The sequence below is a fragment of the Stegodyphus dumicola genome, chromosome 9, assembly GCF_044657685.1.
Source record: "Stegodyphus dumicola isolate Sdum_Otavi_A_Nest chromosome 9, ASM4465768v1".
NCBI lineage: Eukaryota > Metazoa > Arthropoda > Arachnida > Araneae > Eresidae > Stegodyphus > Stegodyphus dumicola.
Window position 1 is genome coordinate 143182789 of NC_140776.1, and position 16989 is coordinate 143199777.

At 32.4% G+C, this 16989-nt stretch overlaps 1 protein-coding gene across 1 annotated transcript in view; it reads right to left on the bottom strand.

Moving 5' to 3' along the window:
- Positions 1–366: 366 nt before the first annotated feature.
- Positions 367–16989, bottom strand: part of LOC118183015 (uncharacterized) — a 102900-nt gene continuing 86277 nt past the window's right edge. Inside the window, exon 4 of the mRNA XM_035352412.2 lies at positions 367–11899. Within this exon, the coding sequence (XP_035208303.2) occupies positions 11775–11899 (125 nt within the window). The 3' untranslated portion in view covers positions 367–11774. The remainder of the gene's footprint in view (positions 11900–16989) is intronic.

Consider the following 16989-nt stretch of genomic DNA (forward strand, 5'->3'; position numbering starts at 1 on the left):
TTTACTGGATACTTTAGCTAACAGTTTCGGGCACATAGATAAATACGATTACTCGACTTTCACTACTTTCAGCCAATTAAATGGCTTAAAAGGACACAAACTTTTACACAGAAATAGCGACTGGTTTATGCATTGCAGATTGAATATTTGTCTTTTGAACACGGCTATTGATTACCTTATGCAAAAATCCCTTCTTGTATCTAGTTCTTGAAAAATATTTGAAACAAAGAGTTTAAGATTTTTATTTTCATCATTACTGAGGATGTAAATTATAAAAATAATCCTTTTCTATTTTTAGATGAATATTAGAAAAAATTTCCAAAAAAAAAAAAAAAAAAAAAAAAAAAAAAAAAATAGAGTGGGAGATGAAAATGGTTCCAAAAAAAAAAAAAAAAAAATAGAGTGGGGGACGACTGGTTCCAAACTTAGAAATTCAAGTAATAAATATAAAAAAAGAAGTTAAACAAATACTAAAATCATTAATTAGAGCTTAATTTGATTTTTAACACTGGATTATATTTTTTATTTTGCAGATCTATTTATGAGAATTTGTATAAAGTATATATTACTTCACTACGAAATAAGTATGTTTAGAAATTTGCCCAAATATTATGAGTTAGACATGTGACACAAGACTTCATTTATTCTTTGTCGCTCTTTGCCATTTCATTCTAAATGAAATGGTTTTAATATAGGCTTTCGATAAATTTATTCTTGTACTAATTAAATGAATTTTTATTTCATTTTTGAGTTTGTTTTTAGGTTAAATTTGTTTTTATAAATATTTTAAGTTAGGAAATTAAAGTAAGGATTTGATAAACAAAATTTTGATAAACAAAAATAGTAGTTTTTATTCATTTTGTAGAATAAAATAGAGTAAACTCGCTATGCAGATATAGTAGTCTAGTTTTAAATTTATGGATTTTATAAGAGCTCAAACTGTATTCAATTAATCAAAATTCGACTGCGTCAATTTCAAAGTAATTGTAAACTGTGTGGACTTTTGGAAGCAGAAATGCTCTTTCAGAATTAATTCAGATAAAGATTTTTTAAAATGCGCCATTTGAACGGTACTGGATCAAAATTAACAGCAAAAGAAAAAGATGTATTTTCTAAAACTATGTAAAGTGAAAACTATATAAAAATAGAATTGGATGCAGCTATAAATTTGGCATAAATTAAAAAGAGTTTTTAATACTCAGATTTCAACAGCATGATGACTAGATGCATCCTTTTATGTTCTTAATACAATTAATTTCGCATATGGGAATGGTTACAAAATCTGTTTATTGGCATATACGAATTATTACAAATTGAACATGTTATACGTTGCAATCTCAATAGGTTTCTCGAATTAGTACCACTAAAATCTCCATATAATATTTCACTTTTTATTTTAGAGTAAATAAGCAATAAATATTTAAGTTTTGTTACTAATTTCGGGCTTTTGATACCCAAACGAGAATTATCCTTCTTTTAACTAAAATCTATATGTAATACACGTTTAGATGGAGTAAAATCTTCAAATGCAAGATCAAATCAAATGCAAGATTAAGAGAATTTTAAACAAAAATATAGAGGATTAGCCTAAAAGAGCAGACACATTAAATACCTATAAATCAAAAGTGTTTTATTTTAATCATCGAACTCATAATATCCTTTTATAGGTACTTGGATACTTAAATTATTCTAGCATGAGCACCAAAAATTTAGTACTATTGCCAGCACCTTCAAATAACCCACGAAACGGAAAACTCGTGTACACAAATCCAGTGATATATTCCAGTTTATAGATATAAAATAAACCTTGAGGCCCTTAGTCGATGATCAAACTTTTAAGACTATGGGGGAAGAGCAATGAACATCAGTATGAGTAAAAATACAAGAAATGATTCCAGGTTTAAATTCCTTACAAACTGGAGTAAATAGGATTGATATTATTTACCAAAAATTATATGAATGACCAAAAATGACTAATACGTAGGATGTGGGTGCATAAGATCTGATCCAGTATCTGTGATTTCATATTTATTCTTGGATTCTGGGATTTAAACTGGTATTTAGCTTTGCTTTAAAGCTGAAGCGTTAAAGTTTATGAATTATTTCTTTTGTATGTTTTGATAACGTAAGGGCTTTTAAAGTCAGTCGAGCAATAAGGCCGCTAATTGAACAATTAGAGTGCTTGAATATGCAAAAACAAATTGTGTTAGAGTTGTAAAGCGTTGTTTACACGGCATGGAAGAAAATCTAACTCAGTGTTGGACCGGCTGTTCAACAAGCAAGAACATATCTTTATCACGTAGTCCACCAAGAAATCAAAATTTAACACGGTGTGACTGTTTCTTATTCTTTATTATCTTTCTTGATCTTAATTTGATTTAAGATTAAATAAGACTAATAGTGCATTAACCTGCAGCTCTCTCGAATATTCATATACTGTCAATTACCTATTATCTTAGCAGCAGAATGGCGCGTGATATCGCATCGTTTAGATCGATTTCTCTAATTTTTAGAGAAAAAATATCGATACTTAGTAAAATCTTCACAGTGGTGACAAAAAGTTATACAAATAAATATGAAGGTTCAAGAAATAAACAATCAATAAGCAAATTTTAATCCAAAGACCTTTTTTTTATCATATTTCTACTATGAATCATTCCAGTAAAGTGTTTCTTGATGTTATCTTTTTTCAAATTTTTTTTATTTTCCAAAAGTCACAGAAATGCTTGTTTAGTTGCAATTTTTGCATAACTTTAGTTAAGTACATATCAGATTTGGGATCGTATCTTTTCAATCCTTCTTAAAAAAGTAGTGAGTCATACTAAATACAAGGAGTGCCATATTTCATTTGCACGTTATTTGTATTTAGAGAATACAGATAATATTCAGAAGAATTTTGTTTAAAATGCTAAACATTGTATTATTGGAATACTGTACTCATCGAAGAAGTTTTTGATAGAAGTTGTAATAACACAATTGTCATTCATACGTCATACGTGAAAGGATAGCAGAAACAGAATGAATGATGACGATTTTTTGAAAATTTTCCTCTTAAGATACTTCAAAATGAATATTATGGTATTTATTCTAACGCGGATATATATGACATTAATGAATGTGGTTTAAGAAAACTATAAACTTCTTTCAAGTTATCTGGCATTATTAAAGCTATATTTAGTTTCTTTCGAGTTATTAAATTCATATTTACAATTCTGCAAAAGCAAGATGAGGAGGTAATTCTAATTTAAGCAATAAATTTGTAATATACAGAAATATTTACAAAAGACCTTTCATATCACAAATTATTATCATTTATAATATATATATATATATTAAGACGTTATGCTTTTCGTTTGCTTTGATGCCTAAATTTATGCTAGTCTGCTCGAGACGCTTGTCGGAATTAATTTTATGTGCCAAATATTTCCCATCGCTGAATGACGTCATAAGTCAGCATCTTTATACCTCTTCATGACCTCATTTTGGCAAAGAGCAGTTCATATAACATCTTTATGCTTCTCCATATCACAGTCTGCTTTATAAAAGACTCTGTCTATATGTATGGAATTATTCGAGTTTGCATAGCATCTGAAAGATCTTTTTTGATTACTTACGCAACCAATAAGAAAATCTTGTAAAGTTTTAGTCTATAAAATTAAGCGTCATGAAATATGAAATGAAAAATAATTCTTCTTTCGCTTTAGTCAAACGAACTCAAGTTAGCATGAAGTTAAAAGATATTAAATATGAAGATTTTTACTCATCTGCAACGCTTTTCAAAGAAAAATGCTTTTACCCCCTCTATTCTATCTCTATGCTAATATATGACTGCTAAAACACTAAAAGATTGCAATACGTTATATGAAGTAATATTTTTCGTGTTGTGTTTATAGAAATAATTTTAATAAAATAAAGATTTAGCATTTCACATTAGGAATCATAGCTCATTATAATAATTATTGTTAGATACTAGCTGTGTTTCCAATAAAAGCATCAAATTTCTTCACAGCAATTTAAAAAAGGCGCTACAGATCTTCCGAATAAAGGCCTAATATGTAACAATTTTATGAAGTTATTGTGCAGTAACTTCAGTAAATAAATTATCATGAATGCAACATGACTAAATATAATTAAGACACAATAACACGCCGAATAAATACTAATTCAGAAGTCAAACAACAAAAATCAGCGTTAATTTACAAAATTTTCACAGGAGTAGTTTCGATGGTTTTACCGAACCATCATCTTCAGCTGCAAAACCGCAAATGAACAAGATAGGAAATAATGTTTAGATAAGATAAGAAAGCCTGGACAAGAATAAGCAAGTGGCGCCATCTGTTGGCGAAACCAGAACTAAAACATAATTTCTCTAAAAGCCGAAGGCAAATTTGGATTGGAATTAGGATCGTTAACTAGAACAGAAAGATTTTTATGAATGTGAAATGCCTCTAGAAAATCCAGTTCTCCAATGGAAGATGTTTTTTGAATAATTTTGGCAGCAGAAAAATTGAAAGTGTGATTTTCGGACCAACAATGTTGAGCAACAGAAGACTTCTGTGTTTCCTTTTTTCTAACATATGCCTCATGTTCTTTGACGCGAAATTTTAAGGCTCTCTTAGTTTGGCCAATGTAAATTAAACCGCACTGGCAAGGAATCCTATAAATACCCCAGGAATTCATATCCGGAATGGGGTCCTTGAGTATAGAAGTTGGAATTTTATTGATAGGAGAGTAAACAACCCGAAAGTTAAATTTCTGCAAAATATGTGCAACTTTATAGCTAATTGATGGAAAGAAGGGAATGACAACAGAATTTTTATAATCTCCTAAAATGAGAGTGTGGCTTTTAGTGTGTTGAGATGAGAATTTTTTAACTGCTTGATTAATAATGTTGGGTGAAAAGCCCCTGTCAATAGCTATTGCTTTTAAATAATTTAGTTCTTCATCAAGGGCTAGTTTGGAGGAGCAAACTTGAAGAGCACGGAAAACATAGGAATAAAATGAAGCTAACTTTTGTTTAGTCGGATGACATGATTTAAAGTGTGGTGGAAGGCAAACCGATGAACTGTGAAAATTTTGTAAATTAACGCTGATTTTTGTTGTTTGACTTCTGAATTAATGACTAAATATATTTTGGAAATGCTGGAAATACTATTGAAATGTTCACATCACAACCCCGTTCATCAAATAACAGCATCATTTTAGTAGTATATTTGATGTGTTACCCTTATTACACTCAATAAAAACACAGAACATTATACTATTAATTAACTTACATTTTTAAACATGCAGTTAAAAATGACAGAAGGCTATATCTAGTAAATGTTTGAGAAAAGTGTGTTTGTAAAATGAAAGATATAGTTATCTGAAAATGGTATTGTTTTATCTCAGCATTTATCTCAGTTTTATAACATATACATATAGCTCTGTTTAAATTGTGTACTTATCAAGTTATTTCCAACATAATGAAATCGGAATAAAATGGCTTTGGAAATTGTTTTATAAATAAATCGACCGAAGTTCTTTTATAGCTGTCAATCCTTTTGACCGTTTCGGTACTTGGAACTAGAAGCATTTTATTGAGCTTAATTAACACAACTTTACTAATGCTGAGAAATTTTATTTCAACAGTTATATAGGATATACGGACACCGGGTCCTTATATTTAAATTTAGTAGAAGTTTATATTACTTCTAAAACTTAAACCCAAAAGGTTTGACTCCTATACGACAAAAATTGATCGAGATGTTTAACTTCAAAATTTAGGATTTTTACCATGTTTCTCGGCTTGAAGAATCAGCTAAAAACAAATTAATTATTTCTTTTCTATCATTTAATGTCAGTCAGTGATATTAAGTTGTGATTTAGCATTCTTTTACTTGAAATTATATTAAATTTTCTATGCCAAAAGCATTTTTACACAAGCAGTTTTTAAATAATAAAAACGCGTGTTTAATATTCACATGCAGTTTTGTTATTTTAAATTATAATGTAACAAACATAATAAACTCATTGGAACAGAAATAGTCTTCATTTTTTATTGATGCAAATAATGCTGCGAATTGAATTTACACCAATTCTAAAGACTATAAGTATTCTAGAACAGTAATTCTACAAAATTCTAGGAATAATATCTCCCTTTTGGAAGAGTGTTGATAAAAATGTTTCTCGAAAGTATGCATAGCAATGATCGCCATTTAACCTATTGCTATCGAAAACCTTTTTTCTAAACTAATATTTCATTTCTAGTTACGTGTAAATTCCAGTCTCAATTTATGTTTAACCTTTGAACATAATATTAAATTTTAAAGTTAAATATATCTGACAATTTTTGTTGTACAAGAGTCAAATTTTTTGCATTTTATTTTTTGGTATAAGTATAAATGAACAGTATAAATGTTTCTTGTAATTTAAAATAAAAACTGATTTTTTTAAAGTTTAACCAAAACATACGTATTTGCGTTATTTAAAACATTTTTGAAAAGATACAAACGTGTCTACAACCAATAGTTGCAAAACTAAAAACCATATTATAAGGCTTTTTTATGAACCCGATGTATATAAACTGAATTAAGATAAAATTATGTGATGTAATAACTCAATAATTTTGTCAATAAAAGTTGGTATTCAGACTATTCAAAAGTTCAATGACTGTTTTAAAATTATTCTCAAAATTTGAAAAATGAAATTTGAAGCTTTTCGATTCCCATCCGAGTTACTGATATACGCATCGAAGAACGATTACAATTACCAATCCATAAGCAAACACATTTTCGAGTTAACAACAGAAAAAAAAAAAAAACCAATTTATGATATAAAATAGTTCAAGAACAGGACTTAAACTTATTATAGTCGTTGGAGTTTAACACAGCAGATAGTAATAAACTTATTGCCATAAAAGTTGTTTTAATATTTTATTCTGTACGGTGCTTTCCCTAAAGTGTCTTGAAAAAAGATAAAATACCTATAAAATACTTTGTATCGATAAAACTCAGTTGAACAGAAACAGGATGAAAATTATTTTTGAGACTTTCGATAATGAAAATAAAGATGAAACATACAATAAATATATTAAGAATCTTTAACATCAAAAAATTTTAAAGATACAAAAACCAATTTTAGATGCTTAGTAGCAGAATTATTTATACTATTTTGAGTAGACCTGGTATCAAATTATTCATGGCAACTTCTTTTTGCTTTAACTCGTGAAAAGTATTTTCAATTTAATTTAAATCTAACTATGTTTCTTATTTGTTAATCAGACTAAAATTTGTTTTAAACATTACTAATGCATAAATTAGCCTTCATTTTCTTCTAGAAATCTGAGACTTCATTTAAATTTTATTTAAGCCTAATACCGTGAATCATTTGATAGTTAATGTATAATTTGCACAGAAAACCAAAAAGTGTAATTTTTACACCATTATTAAAATCTGATTCAGGATTTAAATGACTCGCTTTTAGGAAAATTTGTAGTATGGAGCATAATCGTTTTAAAAGACGCAGATGAATTCAAATAAGCTATTACCTGCTGTATACATTCAATGTATATACCGTATATAGTGTACAGTATGCATTCAACGTACATATTCTTTCAGGAAGTTATGCAGTTATCATGAAAATGAACGCTTTTAACTTAAAAAATATGTTGGTTTTTAACTCGCAAAGGATGTTTAAATAATATATTTTAATCAAAATTTAAATCTACCACATAAAAAATTATAAGATTATGATAATTTAGGAAAAAAAAAGCAAAATATTGCATTCTTGTAAGTTCTGGAATTATAAACAACACAAATGAACATAGACATAGACTTGCAAAGAGAGAATCATGTTTGAGGAAACCAAGATCTTTTACATTTTTTTTCATTTTATCTATCATTCATACAAAGTTTTTTTAATCATGTTGTTAAATTTATATCACTAAAACTCTTGGCATTTTTTTACAGTTCACTACTCTTATGTTTACATTATAAAGTAAAATTGAAATTTTTTTTATATTGTAAACACTGAACCCCCGAATATCTATACCAATTAAGTGTGCAACGATAATTCAAATTACTCCTTCAAAACTGCAATTATGGCAACAATCATAAAATAGGAATACTTCAGAGACTTTTAAATAAACTAAATTATGAGCTATATTAAAATAGTATTTAATTGAAATAGTATTAAAATTTGCATAGATTTTCATTTCTCCAAACGTTTCTATGGCTTTTCATTTTTTAAGTGAAATAATGACATTCATTTAAACAGTATGGAAAACATAGCGTAAAGCTACTCTACTGTGAAGTAAAAATTCAGTTTGTTCACCCTTAGAGTCTAGCAGCTCATCTACACACTACAGTGGCCGCTCTTGGTACTTCTCCTTTATTTCCCTTTTTACTAGCTTTTGTTGGCTCTTGTTAAACAATACATTGGTCTCTAAATTTCTCATTTTCCATTATCATTAAATATCGGTCTTTTAGTGAGACGATGCATTAATAATCCACAAAATGGATAATCCAATTCTGTAAACGCCAGAAATAATGTTAATGAGGTTCAATGCTGTTAACTCTTTACCAACAGAATCATATTTCCCGTTATCAGGAACCAATACTCTTTCTTTTTTTCAGCTGCAAATCAGCTTTATTCCAATACTTCGTATATAAATGCACTGCAAAAATAAGAGTTTTAAGTAAATAATCTCATGTGTTTCAATTTCGTCAAGTATCAGTCTTTCTTAGAGACGATGCACAGATAATCCGCAAAACGGATAATCCATATGCAGATAATCGGGAGTTCAGACTAAAGCACATATTTAGTCTAAAGAGCTCAAATAGAGCCGCTAATAAAAAGATAAATTTAGGAACGGAATTTGTATTTTCTGCAACACACAACTTTGCTGTGCAGCTCTAAATCACAAATTAATACATTTTTTTTCATTCTGTATAATCTTTATTTATTTATTTTTAGAGAATTTTAATTTGGAGTGTTGCATCATTTTCTTTTCTAATCCATTGATATAACATAAATAGTACAAGGTGATTCTTTTAGAACTGACCTGTTTCATTGGTAGTAGTTTTGTTAGAAAGTATTCTATTTTAAAGCGGTTTACAACAAAAGACTTGGGAATGACAAAAAATCAATGGTCTGTCTCGTTTCTTGATATGCAAAGCTGAAAAAAGAAGAAATAACGAAAACCGCGGCATTTATCTCAGAAGACTGGATACAATTACGTGTCAGAGAGCTGCGGAATCATCCGGAATGAATGGAACAAAGTAACGACGGAGCAGTAATTGCATGACCCAGACAGGGAGGAAAGCGGATGGACTATTGTGAGTGTTTCTTGTTGTTCATCAACCTTACTCCCAACATTCTGGAGCTAACATGATTCGCAGATGAAGCTTGGTTGCACTTGTTCGGATATGTCAATACCCAGAATGGAGATGCCACTTCGTTCAGACAAAGTTGGAGTCTGGTGTGTTCTGTCCGTCAATCGCATAGTGGGACCAATATTTTTTGAGGGAACGGAGAATAGCGAGCGCTACATTCACATTTTTAATGAATTTGTAGAACAGCTTGATGACGTGGGACTGACTGAGGGATATTCCCAGCATGAAGGTGCCCCATGCCACACGTGAAAACAAAATATAACCAACATGGAGCTGTGAGTTCGGTGTTGATTATACCAGGAGGGTGGTCATTTTCACCGTCTACATTAGGGTAAGTGACTATAAACCTTTAAAACCTCTACAAACCTTTACGCGTCACGTTTGGTGGCAATCAGAGTTTTTACCAACGTTTTATAGACGCAAACTATCCTTCCTTGTATAGTATTTCGCGGTTTTCGTGATTTCTTATTTCCTGTTTTGTTTCGGTGTCGCACGTCAAAAAAAAGGACAGACACTAAAGGTTTATCTTTCCTGAATCTTTTGCCGCAAATCGCATTAAAATGGGATACTTTTTAATAAAATTACTGCTCAATGAAATAGGTCAGTTCTAAGAGAATCACCCTGTAGAACAATGTAGTTAATCTAGCCGATATATTCTACTAATCATCAGTTATTAAACAGCTAACAAAGAATTTCGCTTATATTTTTATAGCAAGATTTTTATTACAATAGCATCTAGACCAGCGGTTCTCAACCTTTTGACAACGCGTACAATCTAAACAAAAATTGAAAAACCTTTAGTACCATCACTACAAGGTAATACCACCACCACTTTTGAGCAAAGCTCAGATCGCATAAATTTACAAGTTTTAGAGAAAGAAACTCAGTCAGGATGTTGGGGATTTAATTTTTGAATTTAATAGTTAAAATTACTTTGCATCTTTGCGAACCACCTATTTTTCTCTTGCGTACCACCGGTTGAGAACCCCTGATCTAGACCATTACTGGAACTAGAGCAAACGTCACTGAAAGACACTGGTTCGAGCATATTCATAACAGGATTCAAATCTTAAGACTAATTTTACATAAAACAAATTACTATCTATTATGAACGATAGATCTCGAATGAGAAGATATTTTATCATCCATTTGCAATGCATGCAGCTTCTAATTTTAAATGAATTGTGGTTAAATTAATGAAAAGTGTTAAGAATTTTAAACATCGTATATATTAAAGCTTAATTATTTACCTTATAATGTGTACTATTTTGCAGTGATTATTTCCGTTTCAATGACCGAATGGGGCAGAGTAAATATCAAGAGTACATACTTACATATGAGTTGCTGCGACGCAGTTCAGATATGTTTGTTTGAGTTCAAAAACAGATGGAATACTAGTACACTTGTGCGTGTAAGCAACAGCATAAGTGGAGAAGTTCTGTTGTTTCAAATGTAAGCATAGCGTATGCTATTCAGATTTCAAGCTAAGCAAAGAATGTGACAATCTCTTTAAGTAGTACAATAAATAAGTAATTTTAGGTAATACCGTTAGGTAGTAGGTTACAATCTCTTTAATTAAGATAATTAAATTTTACCGAAGCAATACAGACTTTATAAGAACACATTTACATGCTGTAAATTTAGAGTTTTAAATCGTATTCATTATTAAGCCTATAGAATAGTTATATAGATATATATCTAGATATATAGATAATAAATATCTTATCTCACATATCATCATAAAATTGAGCTGTATTAAGCCACTAACTGACTGCCATTTCAATTGCTTTAAAAATCTGTGCATGTTTATAGAAGTGCATTACCAGATTTATCAGTCATTGGCGACATCATGCAAAACTTGGAATTCCTGTCTTACGTTTTATTTTAAGGTAAATAAACTTTGGTCCGCTTCGCAGATTATAAGAGATTTCTGTCAGCACACTACGTACATTTCTTATAACAAGGATATTTATGGACATTGTTCTCTGCAGAAGTAATAAAACTATAAAAAATTTGGTATATAAATAAATTGAATAACTGAGTAGTTTTATACATCTGCATTATTTACAAACGATATATTCAATAGTCTAAGTACCTCGTGTAATTTGGAATATTTACAAAGAATAAATTCGGCCATTTATATCTGCAAGGATTTGAAAGGTCTGGCCTTTGGCACTTGGAAAGAAAAGATCTTATACAACTGTTAAAAATAAGGATGTCACGAGTAACGTACAAAGTGATCAGTTTTGATAGACATTGAAATCTTCTACTCTTTTCCTATCTTCTCCAATTAAATAACTATCAGTATTTTGTACTCCTGATTGTTATGGAAAAAGATTCGTTGAAGAGATGAAAAGGGCTCTCTCAGAGAGCTCATCAGACGCTGAAGTTTGGAAATTTTCAATGATGTCCTTTCCTGGGATTGGTCTTGCACCACAAGTACAGCCTGTATAATCCATAGAGCGCAAACAAGGATAGTACGCCGCCCAAGATAAGGAGGAAGATTTGAGTTCCAGGAGAAATAACTAAAAAGAGAAAACAACAATAATAAAAATCCATTTTTATGCTGAATTAAATAAAAACTATGCATTGCAAAGAAAAAATAAATATTTATTTATTCACCAAAAACATTATTAAAACTGTTACAGCACAAAGTTAATTAATCAAAAATGTCTCATATATTTACGCTTCGCGTTTTGCATTTTTGGAACTTAATTGTCAGCATAAATTTTAATATTTTTGCATAATGAAATTCAAAAGCATAAAAGACCAACGTGCACCGAAATATATATAATATTGGCAAGAGAAAGCGAAGACCGGTGGCATTCGATTCTCACCTTAGCTACTTGTACCTGGGCCAAAAGGTCTAATTTAGTCTCTTTCAGATACTCTGTCAAAGTATGTTCCTGTTTCTCTTTTTTATTGCCTAAATAGGTAAAACTGATGAAATTAGGACTGATAATGATTCTATATAAGTTACTCTTTTTCAATACTTCAATTTTTAATGTCTGTGAATAATATTACTTTATTTGATGTTCTACTTAAGCATAGTTGTATGTATTATAAGTATACATAAACTCTTTTGTAAAAACATCGAAGCACCAAGAATAACTTTCGCGATCGTGACGAACTTTGGTATGCAAAAACATCTTGATCGAACATGCAAATGATCAAAGTTTCAAGACAAATAAAATAACAGGAATTGCGACCATAGCGAGCATTTCTAGTGCGCAATTCGCAAAGTATAAAACCAGTAACAGAGCCGGAAAATTTTCTTTCTTTGTTGCTGCCATTCTAATTCCGTAAAGAAGGAACTAAAGATGCCATTACGACGATATCGAGACCTTACAGACAACTAAACGACTTCGAAAGTGGTCGCATTGTAGGGTTGCGCGAAGCTAGGTGGTCATACCGAGCAATAGGCCGCCACCTGCAGCGTACAGAACACTGCTGTTCAAAGATGTTGGCAGCAATGCTTGCTACAAGGAAACTGCCGACGAAATGAAGGCTCTGGAAATGCGAGGCAAGATAGGATGACTGTTTGCCAGGCCCGAACCGCCCCAACGGTATTATTGTCGACTATTCAACGCACTACAGCCACGTCTATGTCTCCCGTGGTACCATTCACCATCCCACGGCGCTTGTCTGAGGCGGAGCTACGCTCACAGGGACGTTTGCCTTTGACCCCACAACATCGGCGGAATCGTCTGGAATGGTGTCGCAGCCGATCATCATGGTTACCATCGGACTAGCATCGTATAGTGTTCAGCGATGAATCCCACTTCATTCTTGAAGGAGATGACCACCGTGTTCGTGTCTGGGAAGGACGGGGCCAGGGGTCCAAATCAGCTTTGTTTTACAAAGGCACACAGCCATAACCCCTGGTGTGATGGTATGGGGCGTTATTTCTTATGGCAGCAGGTTATCTTTAGTCATCCTCCGCAGCTCAACGATATATTGATACCATCCTGCGGCCGATTGCATTACCTTCATGGCTCATCATTCTGGAGCCATTTTCCAACAAGATAATGCCAGGCCACATACCGCACATATATCTCTGGACTGTCAAAATGCGGTTGATACGCTTCCTTGGCCAGCAAAGTCACCAGACCTTTCACTAATCGAGCATGTCTGGGAGATAGTAGGTCGCCAGATATGGGCACCACAAAATATCGCAGATCTGGAGCGACAACTGATGAATGCTTAGCAAAATATGCCGCAGGATGACATTAGGAACCCCTAACACTGCTTGCCTCGACGAATTCAAATATTCGATTTAGATTATTTTCTAACATGTTTTATAAATTAAACAATAAAAATTTAGAAAATATTACTAAATATCAAAATTTGAATAAAAGTAATTTTTTATACTCATAACCTAAAAGTAAATAATTAACATCTAAATAAAAGGCTAACTGCCCTCCCCCTTAAATATGGAATTCCCCACAATTTGAGAATCCTTGCCTACCGGAAAGTTCTTTCCTTTTCTATGACAACAATTTTTGACACGAAAGCACATGCTTATTTGGCGCATGTTCGACTCTCTATTTTTATCGCTAATGTATACATACTGAAATAGCAAATTAACTAAAACAAAGTTGATTTACGTTCGTCTTAAGTATGGAGCGATAGTGTACACATGGCTACTGGTAAGTTCATTTACGCCATTGTGTTTTATACGAATTTCAACAAGGGAGAAATGTTGCAGAAGCATGTAGGAATTTATTGAAAGTGTTTGGTGAAGGTACGGTTTCTGATAGGATATGCAGAAGATGTTTCGAAAAATTTGAAAAAGGTGATTTCGACCTTTTTGATAAGCTACTTTTTGGGGCACTATCTTTGATCGAGGACGATGTTGTTAAGACAATGTTGGAGCAAGATAATTTTCGGACAACATCGGAGATCTTGAAAGGCTTAATTCAGCTCAGCAAACCATTTCGGACCGTATTCGGAAGATTTAATTGGTGTGGAAATATTCAAATGAATTAAGTCAGAAGACTGAATGATCGAGTCGTCATATGCACATCTCTGTTTGCTCAGAACAAAATCGAACCTTTCTTGAACCGAATGATAACTGAGGATGAAATGTGGATTACGTACGAAAGCATGGTAAGGACAAGGCCATATTGTGGACCCGGAAAGCCTAGCCTTTCCACCTCTAAAGAGATACTGTATATGGTGGGATATTCGAGGACCAATACATTATGAGCTTTTAAAACGGAACGAAAAGCTCATTTCGGAGAAGTATTGTCAGTAACTGAATAATTTAAAGAGAGCAGTCTAAGAAAAGAGGCCCGTGATGTTCAATAGGAAGGACATCATACTGCATCATGATAATACCAGGCCACATGCTGCTTTGGGGAATCGTGAAAAAATTGCAGAACTAGGCTGGAAAATTCTGTTGCATTCACCATATTCCCCAGACTTAGCACCCTTAGACTATCACTTGTTTTTGTCCTTACAAAATGTTTTGAAGAGCAAAAAGTTCAAAAATGTAGAGGATATCGAACAAGCACTGGTTCAATTTTTCGCATAAAAAGATGCAACATTTTTCAAAAATGGGATATAATAAATGCCCTCAAGCTGGCAAGAAGTCATTAATATTAATGACAATTATATTATTTAATAAAGTTTATTGACAGTAAGAATATTTGTATTTTGTTTTATTCCAATAACGGATAAAACTTTCCGGTAGATCGAATATAAACACAACGCTTCCCGAATTTCTGCTAAACGAGTTAGATTACCCCTTCAATCAGTAACTTAAGTCAGATGCCCAACAAAAATTCGTTATCGCTCGCATTGCCAAAAAAGAGATCCACTGGTTATACATCAGTGCTTTGGGAGAAAATACCGTATTTACTTTAAAATAAAAAGCCTTTGAACATTGTAAGGATCTTAAGTTTTACTAACGTTTATTTTATTTTAAATCTTTACTATCACTTCCTATTTTCTACTTCCGGCCAGAATTAAAAGATTTAACTTATTTATGCAAATTTGTCTTGCGAACGCCAAGTACTTAAGTTGTGGCTTTTTGCCAAGCAAGAGAGAGGAAGGAGTGTTTAGGAGCAGGCCGCTTGCCATAGCAGTTTTACTCAGTTGCTGGTTGCCTTCAAGGCCAGAGGTTTAATCCTCTTGATAATTTTAAACGTATCGTAGTGTTAACAGTTCTCTGTACTACATACGGCCTTTCTACGGCCTTTCTGTTAATATACGGCCAATCTTCAAGTAGGCACTTGTTTATTAATCCAAAGTTAGTTTAGTTAGAGTTTAGTTAATATTTTTATATTCTTACGTTCAGACCACAAGTGGTTGGTCTCTGTATTCTGAAGTCCGGAAATCATTGTAAAGAGAGAAAAATAAAGGGTTTCGTATACCCTTCCTGTGTATCTTGTCTACTTCCCACATTTATTGAACATAGCTTTAGTAAGCTCCCTGTTCCAAGTCAGGTCATTTAATGTTCCCAAAGCAAGTAAGGAGGAACACTGAACTTGATAACATAAGACCTTCCTTATCTTTTCAGATAAATTTTAAAATATAAAAGTGAAGGTATTTCTTTATCTTTGAAAGAGAATCTTAGTTCTCCCTCCTTCTTCCTTCAGAATTTTCGTTGTGGTCCAAGAGCATTATTATTGATATATTGTTATCTATTTTTTTTTAGGTAAACCAGTGACCGGTACAGTAATTGAAGTCCTAAACTGAAATCGCTCATTTAGATGTGAACAATTTAATTAGCTGCAATTATGCCATATGCATATTCTACAAGTATGAGACTTATTTAGTATTTACATATTGTAATTATTCTATGTAATATGATATTTAAGCACTTTCCTCTCATTCTGCAATTTCATTTATCAAAATACCCCATTGTAAAATATACCTAATGATTGAACAAAAATATAGGAAACATAGGTAATCTTATTTTCGAGTAAATACGACATTTGCTTTTAATGTTGTCGAGGTTTAATATTCTCATTAAGTCCAATTTAGATTGCAGTTGAAGAGAACGATTTTGTTTCATTTTCTATTTGTCAAATTGAAAATTCCGACTAAACACTGCGCTGATATATGCCCCCTTATTTTTGCCTTACGCCTTAGTCGAACACGCAGTTCGGACTAACAGTTACTTTCTGTTATAAGGTATTTCTCCCGCCATCTTAGCATGACTTCGTGGTGTAGCAGTCAGCACACTCGGCGAGTATCGAGAGGTACGCGTTCGCGTCCCGGCGAGGGCATTGCTCATTTTTACCGTCTCCCGTATTAAAAATAATCTAATGTCTTTACAGTAGCGCCCGAACTAAAAAAAAGGTGGTGGATGATGATTCTCCACAACCAGGATTTGGAAATTGGATCCCCTAATCCCCGGTCGCTCTTTAAAAGGGAGAGTATATAAGGTATATCTCCCGCTTTCTTATCATGCCTTCGTGGTGTAGTAGTCAGCACACCCGGTGCGTATCGAGAGGTCTGTGGTTGGCGTCTCGGTGAGGGCATGTTTCATGTCTCCCGTATCAAAAATAACCCAATGTCTCTACGCTGTTAGCTACTCTATCGTCCTCTGACGTTTAATGCAGTGCAGTAACCTTTCCCGATGACGCGTGCTGTGATACAGCAGAAA